This window comes from Panthera onca, chromosome A3 (genome assembly GCF_046562875.1).
Source record: "Panthera onca isolate mPanOnc1 chromosome A3, mPanOnc1 haplotype 2, whole genome shotgun sequence".
In the NCBI taxonomy this organism is placed as follows: domain Eukaryota; kingdom Metazoa; phylum Chordata; class Mammalia; order Carnivora; family Felidae; genus Panthera; species Panthera onca.
In genome coordinates, this window is record NC_138341.1 from 60,870,880 (window position 1) to 60,885,654 (window position 14,775).

Genomic DNA, 14,775 nt, shown 5'->3' on the forward strand with positions numbered 1-14,775 from the left:
ATGTGTGTATTTTTGTTCCAGTGTCATACTGTTTTGATTGCTACACTTTGTAATGTATTTTAATATCTGGGATTGTGACACCTCTAGCTTTGTTATTCTTTTTTAAGGTTTCTTTGCCTATTTGGGGTCTTTTGTGGTTCTATACAAATTTTGGAATTATTTATTGTTCTGTGAAAAATGTAGCTGTTATTTTAGTATAACAGCATCTGTGGATTGCCTATGAACATTTCAACAATATTCATTCTTCCTACCTGTGATCATGGAATATCTTTTTATTTGTGTCATTTCAATTTTTTTGTCATTGGTTTTTTTTGTTTTTAATTTCTAAAAAATGTTTCGTGAGAGAGAGAGAGCGTGAACAGCATACAGAGAGAGAGAAGGAGACACTGAATCCGAAGCAGTCTCCAGGCTCTGAGCTGTCAGCACAGAGCCCACTGTGGGGCTTGAACCCATGAACTGTGAGATTGTGACCTGAGCAAAGTCAGATGCTAAACTGACTGAGCCACTCAGATGCCCCGTCATCAGTGTTTTGTAGTTTTCAGAGTAAAGGTTTTTTAGCTCCTTGGTTAAGTTTATTCCTAGGTATTTTATTGTTTTTGGTGCAATTGTAAATCAAATTTTTTGTTTGTTTTTCTTCTATTTTGTTAAGTTAGTCTTAGTTTTAATTCTTCCGTTTTAGTCTTAGGACTTTTATTTACTTTCTTAACTTTTGTACTATCCATGACCTTCAGGTCAATTTGAATTAAAGACATTCATGATTGCTCCTAGTTTTAGAAGGAATTTTTATTTTTATTTATTATTATTATTATTTTTTTTGAGAACGAGAGCACAAGCAGGGGACAGGCAGAGGAAGAGGGAGAGAGAGAGAGAGAATCTTTTTTTTTTTTTTTTTTTAATTTTAATTCTCAAGTTAGTTAACATACAGTGTAGTCTTGGCTTCAGGAGTAGAACCCAGTGATTCATCTCTTATATCTGACACTCAGTGCTTCATCTTTCCCCTGTGTTCATCTGTTAGGTTTCTCAAATTCCACATGGGTGAGATAATAATATCTGTCTTTCTTTGACTTATTTTGCTTAGCATAATACCCTCCATTTCCATCCACATTGTTGCAAATGGCAAGATTTCATTCTTTTTGCATTGCTGAGTAGTATTCCATTGTATATATACCACATCTTCTTAATTGGGCATTTGGGCTCTTTCCATAATTGCCTATTGTCGATAGCACTTGTGTAAACATTGAGGTGCATGTGCCCCTTCGAATCAGCATTTTTGTATCCTTTGGTTAAATTCCTAGTAGTGCAATTGCTGGGTTGTAGGGTAGTTCTATCATTAATTTTTTGAGGAACCTCCACACTGCTTTCCAGAGTGATTGCACCAGTTTGCATTCCCACCAACAGTGCAGTAAGGTTACCCCTTCTCCACTTCCTCGCCAACATCTGTTGTGTCCTGAGTTATTAATTTTAGCCATTCTGACCTGTGTAAGGTGGCGACTCATTTCTGGTTTTGATTTGTATTTCCATGGTGATGAGCGATGTTGAGCATCTTTTCATGTATCTGTTTGCCATCTTGATGTCTTCTTTGGAAAATTGTCTATTCATGTCTTCTGCCCATTTTTTCACTGGATTATTTGTTTTTTGGGTGTTGAGTTTGGTTAGTTCTTTATAAATTTTGGATACTGACCTTTTATCCGATATGTTATTTATAAACATCTTCTCCCATTCCATCAGTTGCCTTTTAGTTGTGTTGATTGGTTCTTTTGCTGTGCAGAAGCTTTTTATCTTGATGAGGTCCCAGTAGTTCATTTTTGCTTTTATTTCTCTTCAGGAGAGAGAGAATCTTAAGCAGGCTCCGTGCTGAACTTGGAGACTGATACAGGCTTGATCTCACAACTATGAGTTCATGACCTGAGCTGAAATCAAGAGTCAGACGCTTAACTGACTGAGCCCCCCAGGTGCCCCTAGATGGAAAAATTTTAACCTTTTACCATCAGTATAGCATTTAGTATGGAACTGACATAATGGTCTTTGATTAGAGTGGAGTCATATATTCTGTATTTTCAAATTTGTTTTTAATTTGTGTCCCTTGCCTTTGCTAAGGCTTAGTATTATAGCTTGTTGTTAGATAATTTGCTTAGGATTTTTGTTTTTATGCTACTTGAACCATTATTAGAATAAAGTTCTAAGGTAAGCATATTTAGAAATGGTTTGGAATATCATGGAGACAAAAGAAAATAAATTATAATTTATTATATCTTAGATTGGGGTATCTACAGTAAGAGCTTAAATGTTATAATCATTATGTGCGACTAAAATGTATTTCCCATAGATGGATATTGACAAGAAGGAAGGATGGATTTTCTGCTAAGATAGTTTATTAGAAAGCTAATTTATTTATTAAAATAATTTTTTAACGTTTATTTATTTTTGAGAGACAGAGAGGGACAGAGTGCAAGCAGGGGATGGACAGAGGGAGAGGGAGACACAGAATCTGAAGCAGGCTTCAGGCTCTGAGCTGTTAGCACAGGGCCCGATGCAGGGCTCAAACTAAAAAACTGTGACATCATGACCTGAGCCACCCAGGCACCCCTAGAAAGCTAACTTCGTGCTATTGTATTTAGGTTGCTGTCATACAAAGAGGCATATAGTACCATGTAGTAAGATGAAATTACTTGGGTAGGTAGGTGATTCTCCCTAGAAAAAGGTTATGGTCTTTAGGATGATTTTATGTATATCTGTAACAAATATATATAGGTTACTTACCTAATATGTGTGTAATCCTGTTTCTTAGTTTATTGTTTTCAAAATATATAAAATGTATGTAGTTTTAGCATCAGCAAAATACTAAATGCTCTTGTTTGTAATTAATTACAGTGACATGTATTTCACATATTCTTTATAGATTAATGTCATATTTATGTTTCTTTATAGATTAGAATATGGCTACATATCCCTGCTGTCATGCAGCACATTATCCCTTTTAGGACCTATGTTATTAGGTAAGTTTATAAAATCTTTTTCCCTTCATTACCAATATGATATGTTTAAATAGTTTATAACATAGTGTAGATTTATATTGTTTTAAAGTCCCTTGTATTCACATCCTTTAGAGAAAATTGACAGTTTAGTGTATAATATTTTTAATGCTCATGTAGGCTTATATTTAATGTTTACACTTAAGCAATTTATGTTGGACCTTTTTTTTTCTTTTTTCAAAGATTTAAAAAATTTTAAGTATTATCTACACTCAACATGGGACTTGAACTCAAAACCCTGAGCGAACCAGTCTCCCCTGGACCTTTTATTTTCTTATACATGAATATATAAGGAGTTTAACAGTGGTTACATGGTATTCCACAGTATGCAGTCAGCAAAGATACACGAAGTGTTATGTTCTAGGCTTTGGGAATATAGCAGAGAAGAAAGGACTTCTCTTTTTGCGGTGTCTGTACCAAGTAAATAAGTAGATGGTAATATTTCATCAGAAAGTCATGATAATTACAGAGTAAAGGAGGAGCAAAGGTGGATTGAGAGTTCTAGAGGGTGGGTCACAATTTTAAACAGGGGCTTTAAAGAAGGTCTCTTTGAGAAGAGATGACATTTGAGTTTAAGTCCCAGCCTCAGAAGGAACACTAAGAGGATGGAGAACAAAATGTATTGATTAGAGTTGGAGTGTGAACTTTTGGGAGTTCTAAGATTGTGCTTCTTGGTAATATTTATTATACTTTCTACTTTTTCTCATTTTATTTGCAAAAATTTGAGTACCTATTTTCCTTATATTCGAGTTTTTGGAGAAAGTATCAAAAAAAGAATCTGATAGTGATGAATCCTTTGTCAGGTAATGTGATAGAGAGGAAATGTGAGGTCTTTCTGAAAGATGGCATTTGAAGATCATGAATCCGCTAATCAGGTGGTATTTGGAAGAATGTATTCCCGGTAGAAGGAACATAGGGAAGTTAGCTTTGAAGTTGGAAAGAATATGACATTCAAGAAAGTAGAAGCAGACTGGTGTGGAACATAGTGTGTAAGGGAGGAGTAGTTATGATAAGAGGTTGGATAAGCAAGGGCAGGTTGTACAGGACCTTAAAGCTATTATGAAGAGTTTGGATTTAATTTTAGCAATGGGAATCTATTGCTAAATCTAGGGTTTTAAGCAGGTGAGTTGTGATTATTTTTAGAAGATCACTTTGGCTTTTAAGTGGATCATAAATTATAAGTTGTTGGGGTAGAAGCTAGGAGACAAATTGAAAGGTTAATGCAGTAGTCTTGGAAATAAATGATGTTTATAAGGATTGTTTATGGTGATTTTGAAAATTGAATGGATGTAAGTGAAAATAAAATGGACAGGATTAGTGATTCTGGAATTTAAAGGGGTAAGCATCCTGGATGACACATAAACCTCCCCCCCTCAATTTCTCTTTTGTGCTGTGGGCATCATTCACTGAGATGTGAAGAACGGAGAGAACTTCAAGACTTAATTTCAAGATGCCTGTGGGACATTTAAGTGGCACTGGTGAACTGAGAGCATACATGTATAATTAAGAACAGTATTGTTGGAGAACAGAGGGTTACAGGAGGGGTTGTGGGAGGAGGGATGGGCTAAATGGGTAAGGGGCATTAAGGAATCTACTCCTGAAATCATTGTTACACTATATGCTAACTAACTTGGATATAAATTAAAAAAAAAACAACAATAGTATTGTTAATTGAGTTATCAGCATAAAGACCTCAGTTATTCAATACCTCCTGGGAGTGAATGAGGTCATCTGGGGGAGAGAATCTATAAAAGAATAGAAGTGTGTTGAGGTACCTGGTTGTTCCATTCGGTTAAGCATCTAAGTCTTGGTTTCAGCTCAGGTCATGATCTCACAATTTGTGGGATCAAACCCCAAGTTGGGCTCCTTGCTGACAGTGCAGAGCCTGCTTGGGATTCTCTCTCTCTTTGTCTCTCTACCCGTTCCCCCCCCCCCCCCTCTCTTTCTCCCTCCTTCTCAAAATAAATAAACTTTAAAAACAGTGTGTGAGGATGGGGCCTTTGTATCAGTTTGCTTTTGCTGTGTAAGAAAACAACACCCAAATCTTAATGGCTTAAAATAACAACCATTTATTATTTCTCACAGTTCTCAGGCTGAGTAGTTCTTTTGATCTGGGTTGACTTGGCTGGAACTGCATGCTTTAAGAATATCACCTCACTTATGTATTCTCTGGTTGCCCGCTGATTGTTGCTGGAAGTGGAGGGGAGTTCATATTCATCTTGCAGTTGGGGCATTGGCTGTGTGTCTTTCATCCAGCAGGCTAACCTGGGTTCCGTTTTTTTGGTGATGGAAAAGTTAGAGGTCAAGCACAGACTTTCCAAGCTTCTGTTTATGCCACATCTCTTAATGTTCCATTTATCAAAGCAACTTGCATTGCAAAGCTCGGATTCAAGGGAGAATGTAGATGAAATAGGGAGAATCTAGAGAAAGAAGGTGATACCTCTTTTATTTTTTTAATGTTTATTTAGAGAGAGTGTGAGGGAGGGAGTAGCAGAGAGAGGGAGAGAAAGGGAGAATCCCAAGGAGACTCTGTGTTGTCAGCACAGAGCCTGACATGGGGCTCGATCCCACAAACAGATCATGACCTGAGCTGAAACCAAGAGTCGGACGCTTAACTGACTGAGCCCCCCAGGCCCCCCCAAATAGATGATACCTCTTGATAGGAAGGGTGGCAACATTGCATTGCAAAGGCCTCTGTGTAAAGTGATGGGAATAGTTGGGGCCATTTTGCAATCCATTACAAACCCCGAGGAGCACTAATGTTGAAGGTTGGATAGGGAAGGAAGAACCAGCAAGTAGAATAGGTAGGACCTGAGGAAAACCAGTGGTTTGTGATATCTGGAAGCCAAATAAGAATAATGTTTAAAATGTACTTACTTTGAAGAATTTTGGCTGTGTGGGGAGTAGATATACGATTTTATATGAAAGTAGGTGAAATTTACTAAAATAGGACCTGTATACATGATAGATATGAGAGATTAATAAAGCTTTATCAGAGGTGCAGAATCCGATGTTAAATATCTTGGCTCTTGGCAGTTTCTGATTCAAGTTGGACTCTGCAAAGAACATGCTACTTCAGGTCACAGTCTTTGAAGCAGCACTTAGAAATAATTTAAATTGGGAATGTTAATCTCAGGATGCCAGGTTCTACTTTATTAAACATTTTAGAGGTATGGAACAAAGGAATATTACTGAATTTTTGAAGGGTCTTTAGGAATATTTTACAGGTTTTTATGTATGTTTTATTTTGAATCACTTAAGGTATTTATGCAAGCTCTCTGATCAGGAGTTAAGACAGAGTGCGGCTCGCAACATGGCTGACTTAATGTGGAGCACAGTGAAAGAACCATTGGATACAACATTATGCTTTGATAAAGAAAGTTTAGATCTTGCATTTAAGTACTTTATGTCACCAACTCTGACTATGAGGTTGGCTGGACTAAGTCAGATAACGGTAAGCTATATTTGTTCATTTTGGGTCATTTTTTATTTGCCTTCTGCACTTCACCATCATCATCATTATCCCTACTATTTGTGGAGCACTTATATGAGGCGTTGTGCTTGTTATTTTACGTAGATTACTTTGTATGGTCTATATAAATAATTTTGGTATTTTCCCTGTTTTAAATATGATGAAACTGAAGCTTAGAATTACAAGGATTTATACTTTAGGTCATCTTTCTTTTCTTTCTTTCCTTTCTTTTTTTTCTTTCATTTTCCACGCAAAAGCCAGAGATAATTAGGCCATAGACCATATTTGATTAACAGAGATTTTGTTTGAATTGGACGGTAGCAAATAATGTTGTAAATAGAGAGAAATATATATTATTGTCTTGGGGATGAGATGGGGAGGAAGACCTGATACCATGAGTCTGTATTCTTGCATAATAACAATTTGCTAGAGCTCAGTAGTTAGCTGAATCCTTTAGAGTGACTATGCTTTTTCAGATTTACCAAGGTTTCCATGAGCTTTACTCCTTTGTATTTCCTGCCTGTTTTATTCTGAAGTAACCACATTTACCCATGTATTAGGCTTCGTAAATGTAGAAAATACTTATTGACATTTTTTCTAAATTAAATCTTAAATGTATTTATTAAGGGAGCCTTCCTGACATTTTATGTCTGTAGTGACATATTATTTGCTGCCTAGCATTAGATTTTTTAAGTTTTTCCCCTATTTAGTTTTGTTCTCTCATTTTCTCTCATGTACTTAGTGGAATAAAGCACGAGTATTGTAGAATGAAATTTTTTACTATTTTAATATGATAAAGGAAATAACCAGATTAATTAGTGTGTGTGAGAATCTTATGTTTTATAATTGTGATTTGGTTATTGACTGATTTATATATGACCATGTTTCTTGGCAGTTGATAACATACTAGAAAAATTTTGTAAAAAAAACTTTAAATTTCTTTTCTCTAATTATAGAATCAACTTCATACCTTCAATGATGTATGCAATAATGAATCCTTGGTATCAGACACAGAAACGTAAGTAGGAACGTCAGTTTATATATAAGTATATTAACTTATTGTGCAGCTGCTTATATGGTATATATAATTGTGACTTTATTAGTTTGGAAGTGTTTGGTAAGAATTCTTTGCCTTGTGACTTGATTAATAAGTTTTCAGAACAATATATTGAAACAATTCTCTTTTTTAAAAGGATATACCAACACATAGTTCTAGTGTCACAAAATGCAAAGGTGTACTATTTATAAAGGAAAATTTAGTAATAAAGAATATGGGGGGGCACCTGGGTGGCTCAGTCGGTTAAGCATCTGACTCTTGATTTTGGCTCAGGTCATGTTCTTACAGTTGTGACATTGAGCCCCACATTGGGCTCTGTGCTGACAGTGTGGAGCCTGCTTGGGATTCTTTCTCTCCTTCTCTCTCTCCCTCTCCCCTGCTCATGGTTGGCCTCTCTCTCAAAATAAATAAATAAACATTAAAAAAAATAGAATATGGTACTGATAGTTTTCAGAAAGCACACTTGATGCAGATAAAGAAAAGACCTCATTCAACACATTTTATGAGGAAAAACCAAGTTAATGATGCTCATTGTGAAAAGAAGTAGTTGTTATAGCTTAGTGCTTTTCAGTATCTTAGAAATATTTATTTATTCCAATATCCCATTTAGGTGTTTGTCCAGTATACAAATCCATTTTAAAATCTCAATTGAGTGGTAATATCTTTTGCTTGAAAATACCTGTATAGTTTTTTGTTTGTTTGTTTTTGTTTTTTTAATGTTTATTTTTGAGACAGGGAGAGAGAGAGAGAAGGGCAGAGAGGGAAACACAGAATCTGAATCAGGGTTCAGGCTCTGAGCTGCCAACACAGAGCCCAGTGCAGGGCTTGAACTTAGAAACTATGAGATCGTGACCTGAGCTGAAGTCAGACCAACTGAGCCTGCCAGGTGTCCCGACCTGTATAGTTCTAAGGTGTTAGAAAAGTCAAAATTATATGAATGACTTATATTTTTGCTTTACTAAGTAAGTAACTTTTATGCATTGATTTTAGTTCTGCCCTATGGAATTAACCTCAGTTGAACCGAACCCTTCGTGAATTTGAAAACCAGAGATGATGTCTGTTGACTCTTTTTCTTCTCCAGGCTAAAGAGTTCTTATTCTTCCAACATGATAGGGTGTTTAGATTTATTACCAGACCACTCTCCCATCTCTGGCAACATTCTTTGTCAGTGATTTCCTTAAAATACTGTTGCCCAGAATAGGTCATAGCTGTATAAATTCTGGGTCATACTAGGAGTACTATTTCCCACTGTCCGGATATTACATAGATTATATCCAGTAGTAAAACTACACCTTTGGATTTTAACCCCTTAGTTTGCCCTTCTCCCACCTCTCTACTCCATAAGACAGACTAGGAGAATGTTAAATTTGCCGAGGCAGTAATCACCCCCACTCTGCAAAAAAAAAAAAAAAAAAAAAAATCCTAAAATCATCAGTGCAGTAACTTCACATGTCCATACAAGCTAGATCCTTATGTTGCTAAAACAGTGCATAGAGAATAAGGAGTTCCATTAAAAAAAAAGTATAAGGAATATGTGTCCTAAAGGCATGATTAAGAAAAGAGGGAGGAGAGTCAAAATTTTGAGTAATAGTAGGTAGAAATAGTTAAAATTGGGAAGAGAAGGGTTCTTACAATGTGGGAAAATTGGAACAAATAGAGAAAAGGTGATAAATACTGTTGCAGCCTATGAATTGTGTCTCTCTTTTTTAGCAGATTTATTAAGGTATAGATACTGTACCTATCATAAAATTCACTGTGTTTACAGTGAATTTTAGGAGATTGGCAGGGCTGTGTGAAAATCATCACAGTCCAATTTTAGAACATTTCTATCACTTTAGAAAAACCCCTTTTACCAATTTGTAATCAATTCCTAGTCTTATTCTTAGCCTCACTAATATACTTTTGTCTTTTTTTAATTTTTATTTTTTATTTTGTTTATTTATTTATTTTGAGAGAGATACTCAGAAAGCACGAGTGGGGTGAAGGGAGAGAGAGAATTCCAAGCATACTCTGCACTGTCAGTGCCAAACCAGATGCGGGCTCGAACTCATGAACTGTGAGAACATGATCTGAGTGTAAATCAAGAGGACCAAATTAAAAAGCAACACTGAGAGATCATTGTAGTACCAAATGAGATCCATGTCTGTTTTTCCATAGGGAGTAGGGTTGAGGAAAGGATACTACTGGTCTATGGTGGCATTTTTACATGAGGGAAAAAAACTCCCTTGCGTGGCCCATATTGAAGTGGGAGCTTCCAAACAAATTTTAGTTCTGTGAAGTATCTGAGTTCTTCATATGGATTGTAGAACATCTTGTATACCTAGATCATATAAGATTTGTGTTTAATCAAGCCTACTGTCTTCCATCAAAGTCAGATGGCAAGTCACATTATTGTACTGAGTCATGCTTCTAAAGAGAATCCACTTTAGGATACACTTGATACTAATGATACGTTCTTACCAATTAAAGTGGTGGGTGACAGTAATTTAAAAAAGGATTCAAGGGTTCAGTATTAGCTAGTTTTATCTGGCTTTATAGATTGTAACTGCCATAGAGAGTAACAAGAATTGGCTGTATTGTTTGTTTTCTTCTCCCTTTATTTCTGTTGCTTTTTATTTCATGTATTTTGGGAGTTGTGGGTTTTTTTGTGTGTTTGTTTTTAGTCCCATATATGTTTATAATTGTTATGTTCCTGATAATTTCATTCTTTTATCATTATAAAAAGACCCATACATAAAGCTATTTTTTGGCTTAGAGGTCCTGGGTGGCTTAGCTGGTTAAGTGTCCAACTTTGGCTCAGGTCATGGTGTCATGATTCATGGGTTCAAGCCCTACTTCAGAGCCTCTGTCTGTCTCCCTCTGCCCCTTCTCGCTTACTCTCTCAAAAATAAATAAACATTAAAAAGCAATCCCCACATTTTTTGGCTTAATGTTTATCTTGTCTGAGTTACTATAGCCACTGCAACTTTGTTTTCATGGTATATCTTTTTCCATGCTTTTAACTTTCAGTTTGTTTTTTTTGTTTGTTTGTTTTTTGTTTTAAGAGCGAGAGGGAGCGAGAGCACAAGTGAGGGAGAGGGGCAGAGGGAGAGAAAGAGAATCTTAAGTAGGCTCCATGCTTAGCACAGAGCTCAACATGGGCCTCCATCACATGACCCTGGGATCATGACTGGGGCCAAAATCTGGAGTTGGACTCTCAACTGATGAGCTACCCAGGTGCTCCTGTTTGTGTTTTTGGATCTAAAGTATTTATCTCAGCATATAGTTGGATTTAACTCCCCCCTCCCCAAATATAATCCCATAATCCCTGTTCCCCGCCCCCTTAAAGTAGTCTCTGTGCCCATTGTGGGGCTTGAACTCTCGACCCTGAGATCATGTTTTATGATCAGTTGCATGTTCTACCCACTGAGCCAGCCAGGTGCTCTAATCTCTGCCTTTTGATTGTAGTATTTAATCCATTTACTCTTAATATCATTGTGTAGTTGGATTTACTCCTCTTTTGCTGTTGGTTTTCTGTATGCCTTCTGTTTTGATTTTCTGTTTCTCCTTTATTGCCTTTATTCTTGTATACCATTTTAATCCATTGATTTTTTTTTAATACTTCAAAAATTACTTTTTTAGTGGCTGCATTATGGGTTATAGTATGCATATTAGTTACTGTCTCCTTCCAATTAGTAATAATGGAATTTTAGTAAAATATGGAAACATTGTTCCAGTATATGTCTGTTCCTTTGTTTCTGGTAAATTAGCTGTTAATCTTACTGTGGTTCTTTTGTACACATATGTTTCATTTTCTTTTGCTGATTTCAAGATTTTGCTCTTTATCTTTGGCTTTTAACAATTTGGTTATGATGAGTCTAGCTGTGGATCTCCTTGTGTGTATCTTAGTTGGAGTTTGTTGTGATTCCTGGATGTGTAGATAAACATTTTTCATTAAAGTAGGATATTTTGGCCATTATTTCTTCAGCTTTTTTTTTTTTTTTTTCCTTCCTCCTTCTGTGAGTCTGGTTATATGTAGGTTTTCAGAGCCCTGAAAAGTTGTTACAGATAATGTTGTTCAGTTTCATACTTGGCTCAGTTATAGCTACAATTCTGAATAATTAGAAAAGTCCCTGGGTATCCTTAGACTTAAATGGCTTTTTAAATTTAATTCTGTGGATAAATAAGAAAAAATTATTTCACCTTTTCAGTTTTTCTATGTATAATTCATGTGGATGGAACATGTTGGGAGCTCATATGGCAAGTCCTATTTTGAAACCTATTTTCTTCTACTCAGAATATATCTGTAACTACTTTTTTATTCTTTTATATAATTTTTAAATGTTTATTTATTTGAGAGAGCACGATCAGGGAACGGGCAGAGAGAGAGAGAGAATCCCAAGATTCTGCGCTGACAGTGCAGAGCCCAACGTGGGGCTCGATCTCACAAACTGTGAGATGGTGACCTGAGCCAAAACTAAGAGTCAGACACTTAACTGACTGAGTCACCCAGGTACACCTACTTTTTTCTTATTTCTTTCTATTTTTTATTTAAAAAAATTTTTTAAATGTTTATTTATTTTTTGAGAGACAGAGATAGAGCATGAGCCAGGGGAGAAGCAGAGAGAGAGGGAGTCACAGAATCTGAAGCAGGCTCCAGGCTCTGAGCTGTCAGCACAGAGCCCAACACGGGGCTCAAACTCACGGACCGCAAGATCCTGACCTGAGCCAAAGTCGGATGCTTAACCAACTAAACCAAGGCGCCTCTTTTCTTTTACTTTTTGATTTTTTTTTAACATATATTTATTTTTGAGAGACACAGACATAGCGTGACTAGAGGAGGAGCAGAGAGAGAGGGAGACACAGAATCCGAAGCAGGCTCCAGGCTCCGAGCTGTCAGCACAGAGCCTGATGTGGGGCTCGAACTCACGAACCGTGAGATCATGACATGAGCCAAAGTTGGATGCTTAACCAACTGAACCACCCAAGCACCCTTTCTTTTTCTTTTTAAATGTTGTTTTAAATTTTATTTTGAGAGAGAATGTGAATGTGGGGGAGGCAGAGAGAGAGAGGGAGACAGAAGATCTGAAGTGGGTTCTGCACTGACAACAGCGAGCCTGATGTGCGTCTTGAACTCATGAATCGCGAAACTGTGACCTGAGCCGAAGTCAGACACTCAACCAACTGAACCACCCAGGCACCCCACTACTTTTTTCATTAAATGTTCTGTAATAGCCATTTAAAAAGGTTTTTGAAGAAATAGGCAATCTGAAGAAGCCTGTATCAAAGAAATTGAATGAAAAATTACTGACTTTCCAAAACAAAGCACCAGGCCCAGATGTCGTCACTGGTGAATTCTTCCAAATATTAAAAGAAGAAATTTAAGGGGTGCCTGGGGTGCTCAGTTCGTTAAGTGTCACACTTCAGCTCAGGTCATGATTTTGTGGTCTGTGAGTTCAAGCCCCATGTTGGGCTCTGTGTTGACAGTTCAGAGTCTAGAGCCTGCTTCGGATTCTGTGTCTCCCTCTCCTTCAGCCTCTACCCCACTCGTGTTCTGTCTCTCTCTCTTTCTCTCAAAAATAAACATTAAAAAAATTAAAAAAAAAAAAGATAAGAAATTTAAGGAAGAAATTACCCTAGGGGCGACTTGGTAGCTCAGTTGGTTAAGCATCTGAATCTTGTTTTCCGCTCAGGTCATGATCTCATGGTTGTGAGTTTGAGCTCCTCATTGGGCTCTCTGCTAGGTGTGGAGCCTGCTTGAGATTGTTTCTCTCCCTCTCCTTTTGCCCCTCCTCAGCTTATATGCCTTTGTGCATGCACTCTCTCAAAAAAAACAAAAAAAAAAACAAAAAAAACACCCTTCCCCAATACCAAAACCAAAGACATGTAAAAACTACAGACCAGTATTTCTCATGAACATAAATGTAGAAATCTTCATAAAATATTAGCAAATCAAGTCCATCAATGTACAAAAAGAATTACATGCTGCAACCAAGTGAGTTATACCCCAGGTATGCAAATCTGGTTCATTTCATGTAATCTGTCACATCAACAGGCTAAAAGAAAAATCACATGATCATATGTATATATAAAGAAAAAGTATTTGACAAAATTGAATACTTAAGATAAAACTCTCAGTAAACTAGGAGTAGAGAACTTCCTCAGCTTGGTAAAGAACATTTACAAAAAAGCTACAGGTAACTTTGTATTAATAGTGAGAAACACAAAGCTTTCCACTAAAATCAGGAAAAAGGAAAGTCTGTTCTCTTACCACTGTCTTTCAACACTCTACTCAAAAGGCCTACCTAGTGTAGTAAGGCAAGGAAAGAGAATAAAATGTATATAGATTGGGAAGGAAGAAATTGGTCTTTGATTGGTGATGACATAATCTTCTATATAGAAAATCTGGAAGAATTGACACTTGTGGAACCTAGTGAGTGAGCAAAGGTACAGCAAGGTTGCAGGATACAAAGTTAATAAAGAAAACTCAGTTGCTTTTCTATATATCAGTACTGAACACATGAAATTTGAAATTTAAAATATAATTTCATTTACATTAGCACAACATATGAAATACTTAGATATAGATCCTGTTCATATTTTATTAGACTTATGTGAGGAAAATTACAAAACTCCGACAAAAGATACCAAAGAACTAAATAAATGGAGAGATACTCCATGTTTATGAATAGAACATGTAAAATTGTAAAGATAACAGTTCTTCCCAACTGGATCTATAGATTCAGTATAACCTCAGTCAAATCCCAGCAGGTTATTTTGTGGATATCAACAAAATGACTATAAAGTTTATATAGAGAGACAAAATACCCATAATGGCTAAGACAATATTGAAAAGAACAAAGTTGGCGCACTGATGATACCCACCCTCAAGACTTTAAAATTGCAGTCACGACAGTGTGGTACTGGTGACAAATAGATGAATGGAACAGAATAGAGAGCTCAGAAATAGACCATATAAATATAGTCCATTGACAGAGGAGCAAAGGCAGTACCATGGAGCAAAAATAGTCTTTCCAACAAATGGCACTGAAACAATTGGACAACTATGTACAAAAGAAAGAATCCAGACACAGACCACATACACTACTCAAAAATTAACTTAAAATGTGTCACACACATAAATATAAAATACAAAATTATAAAATTTTGTATTTCATAAAATCTTCTAGAATATAGGAGAAAACCTAGATGACTTTGAGTATGGCAGTGACCTT

General features: G+C 36.3%; 1 protein-coding gene across 3 annotated transcripts in view; it reads left to right on the plus strand.

Moving 5' to 3' along the window:
* Window positions 1-14,775, plus strand: part of USP34 (ubiquitin specific peptidase 34) — a 249,644-nt gene that overhangs the window by 75,230 nt on the left and 159,639 nt on the right. For all 3 annotated transcript variants that reach the window (XM_078444514.2, XM_078444515.2, XM_078444516.2), the window contains 3 exons: window positions 2,929-2,996; window positions 6,294-6,486; window positions 7,461-7,522. In XM_078444514.2, coding sequence (XP_078300640.2) covers window positions 2,929-2,996; window positions 6,294-6,486; window positions 7,461-7,522 — 323 coding nt within the window. The remainder of the gene's footprint in view (window positions 1-2,928; window positions 2,997-6,293; window positions 6,487-7,460; window positions 7,523-14,775) is intronic.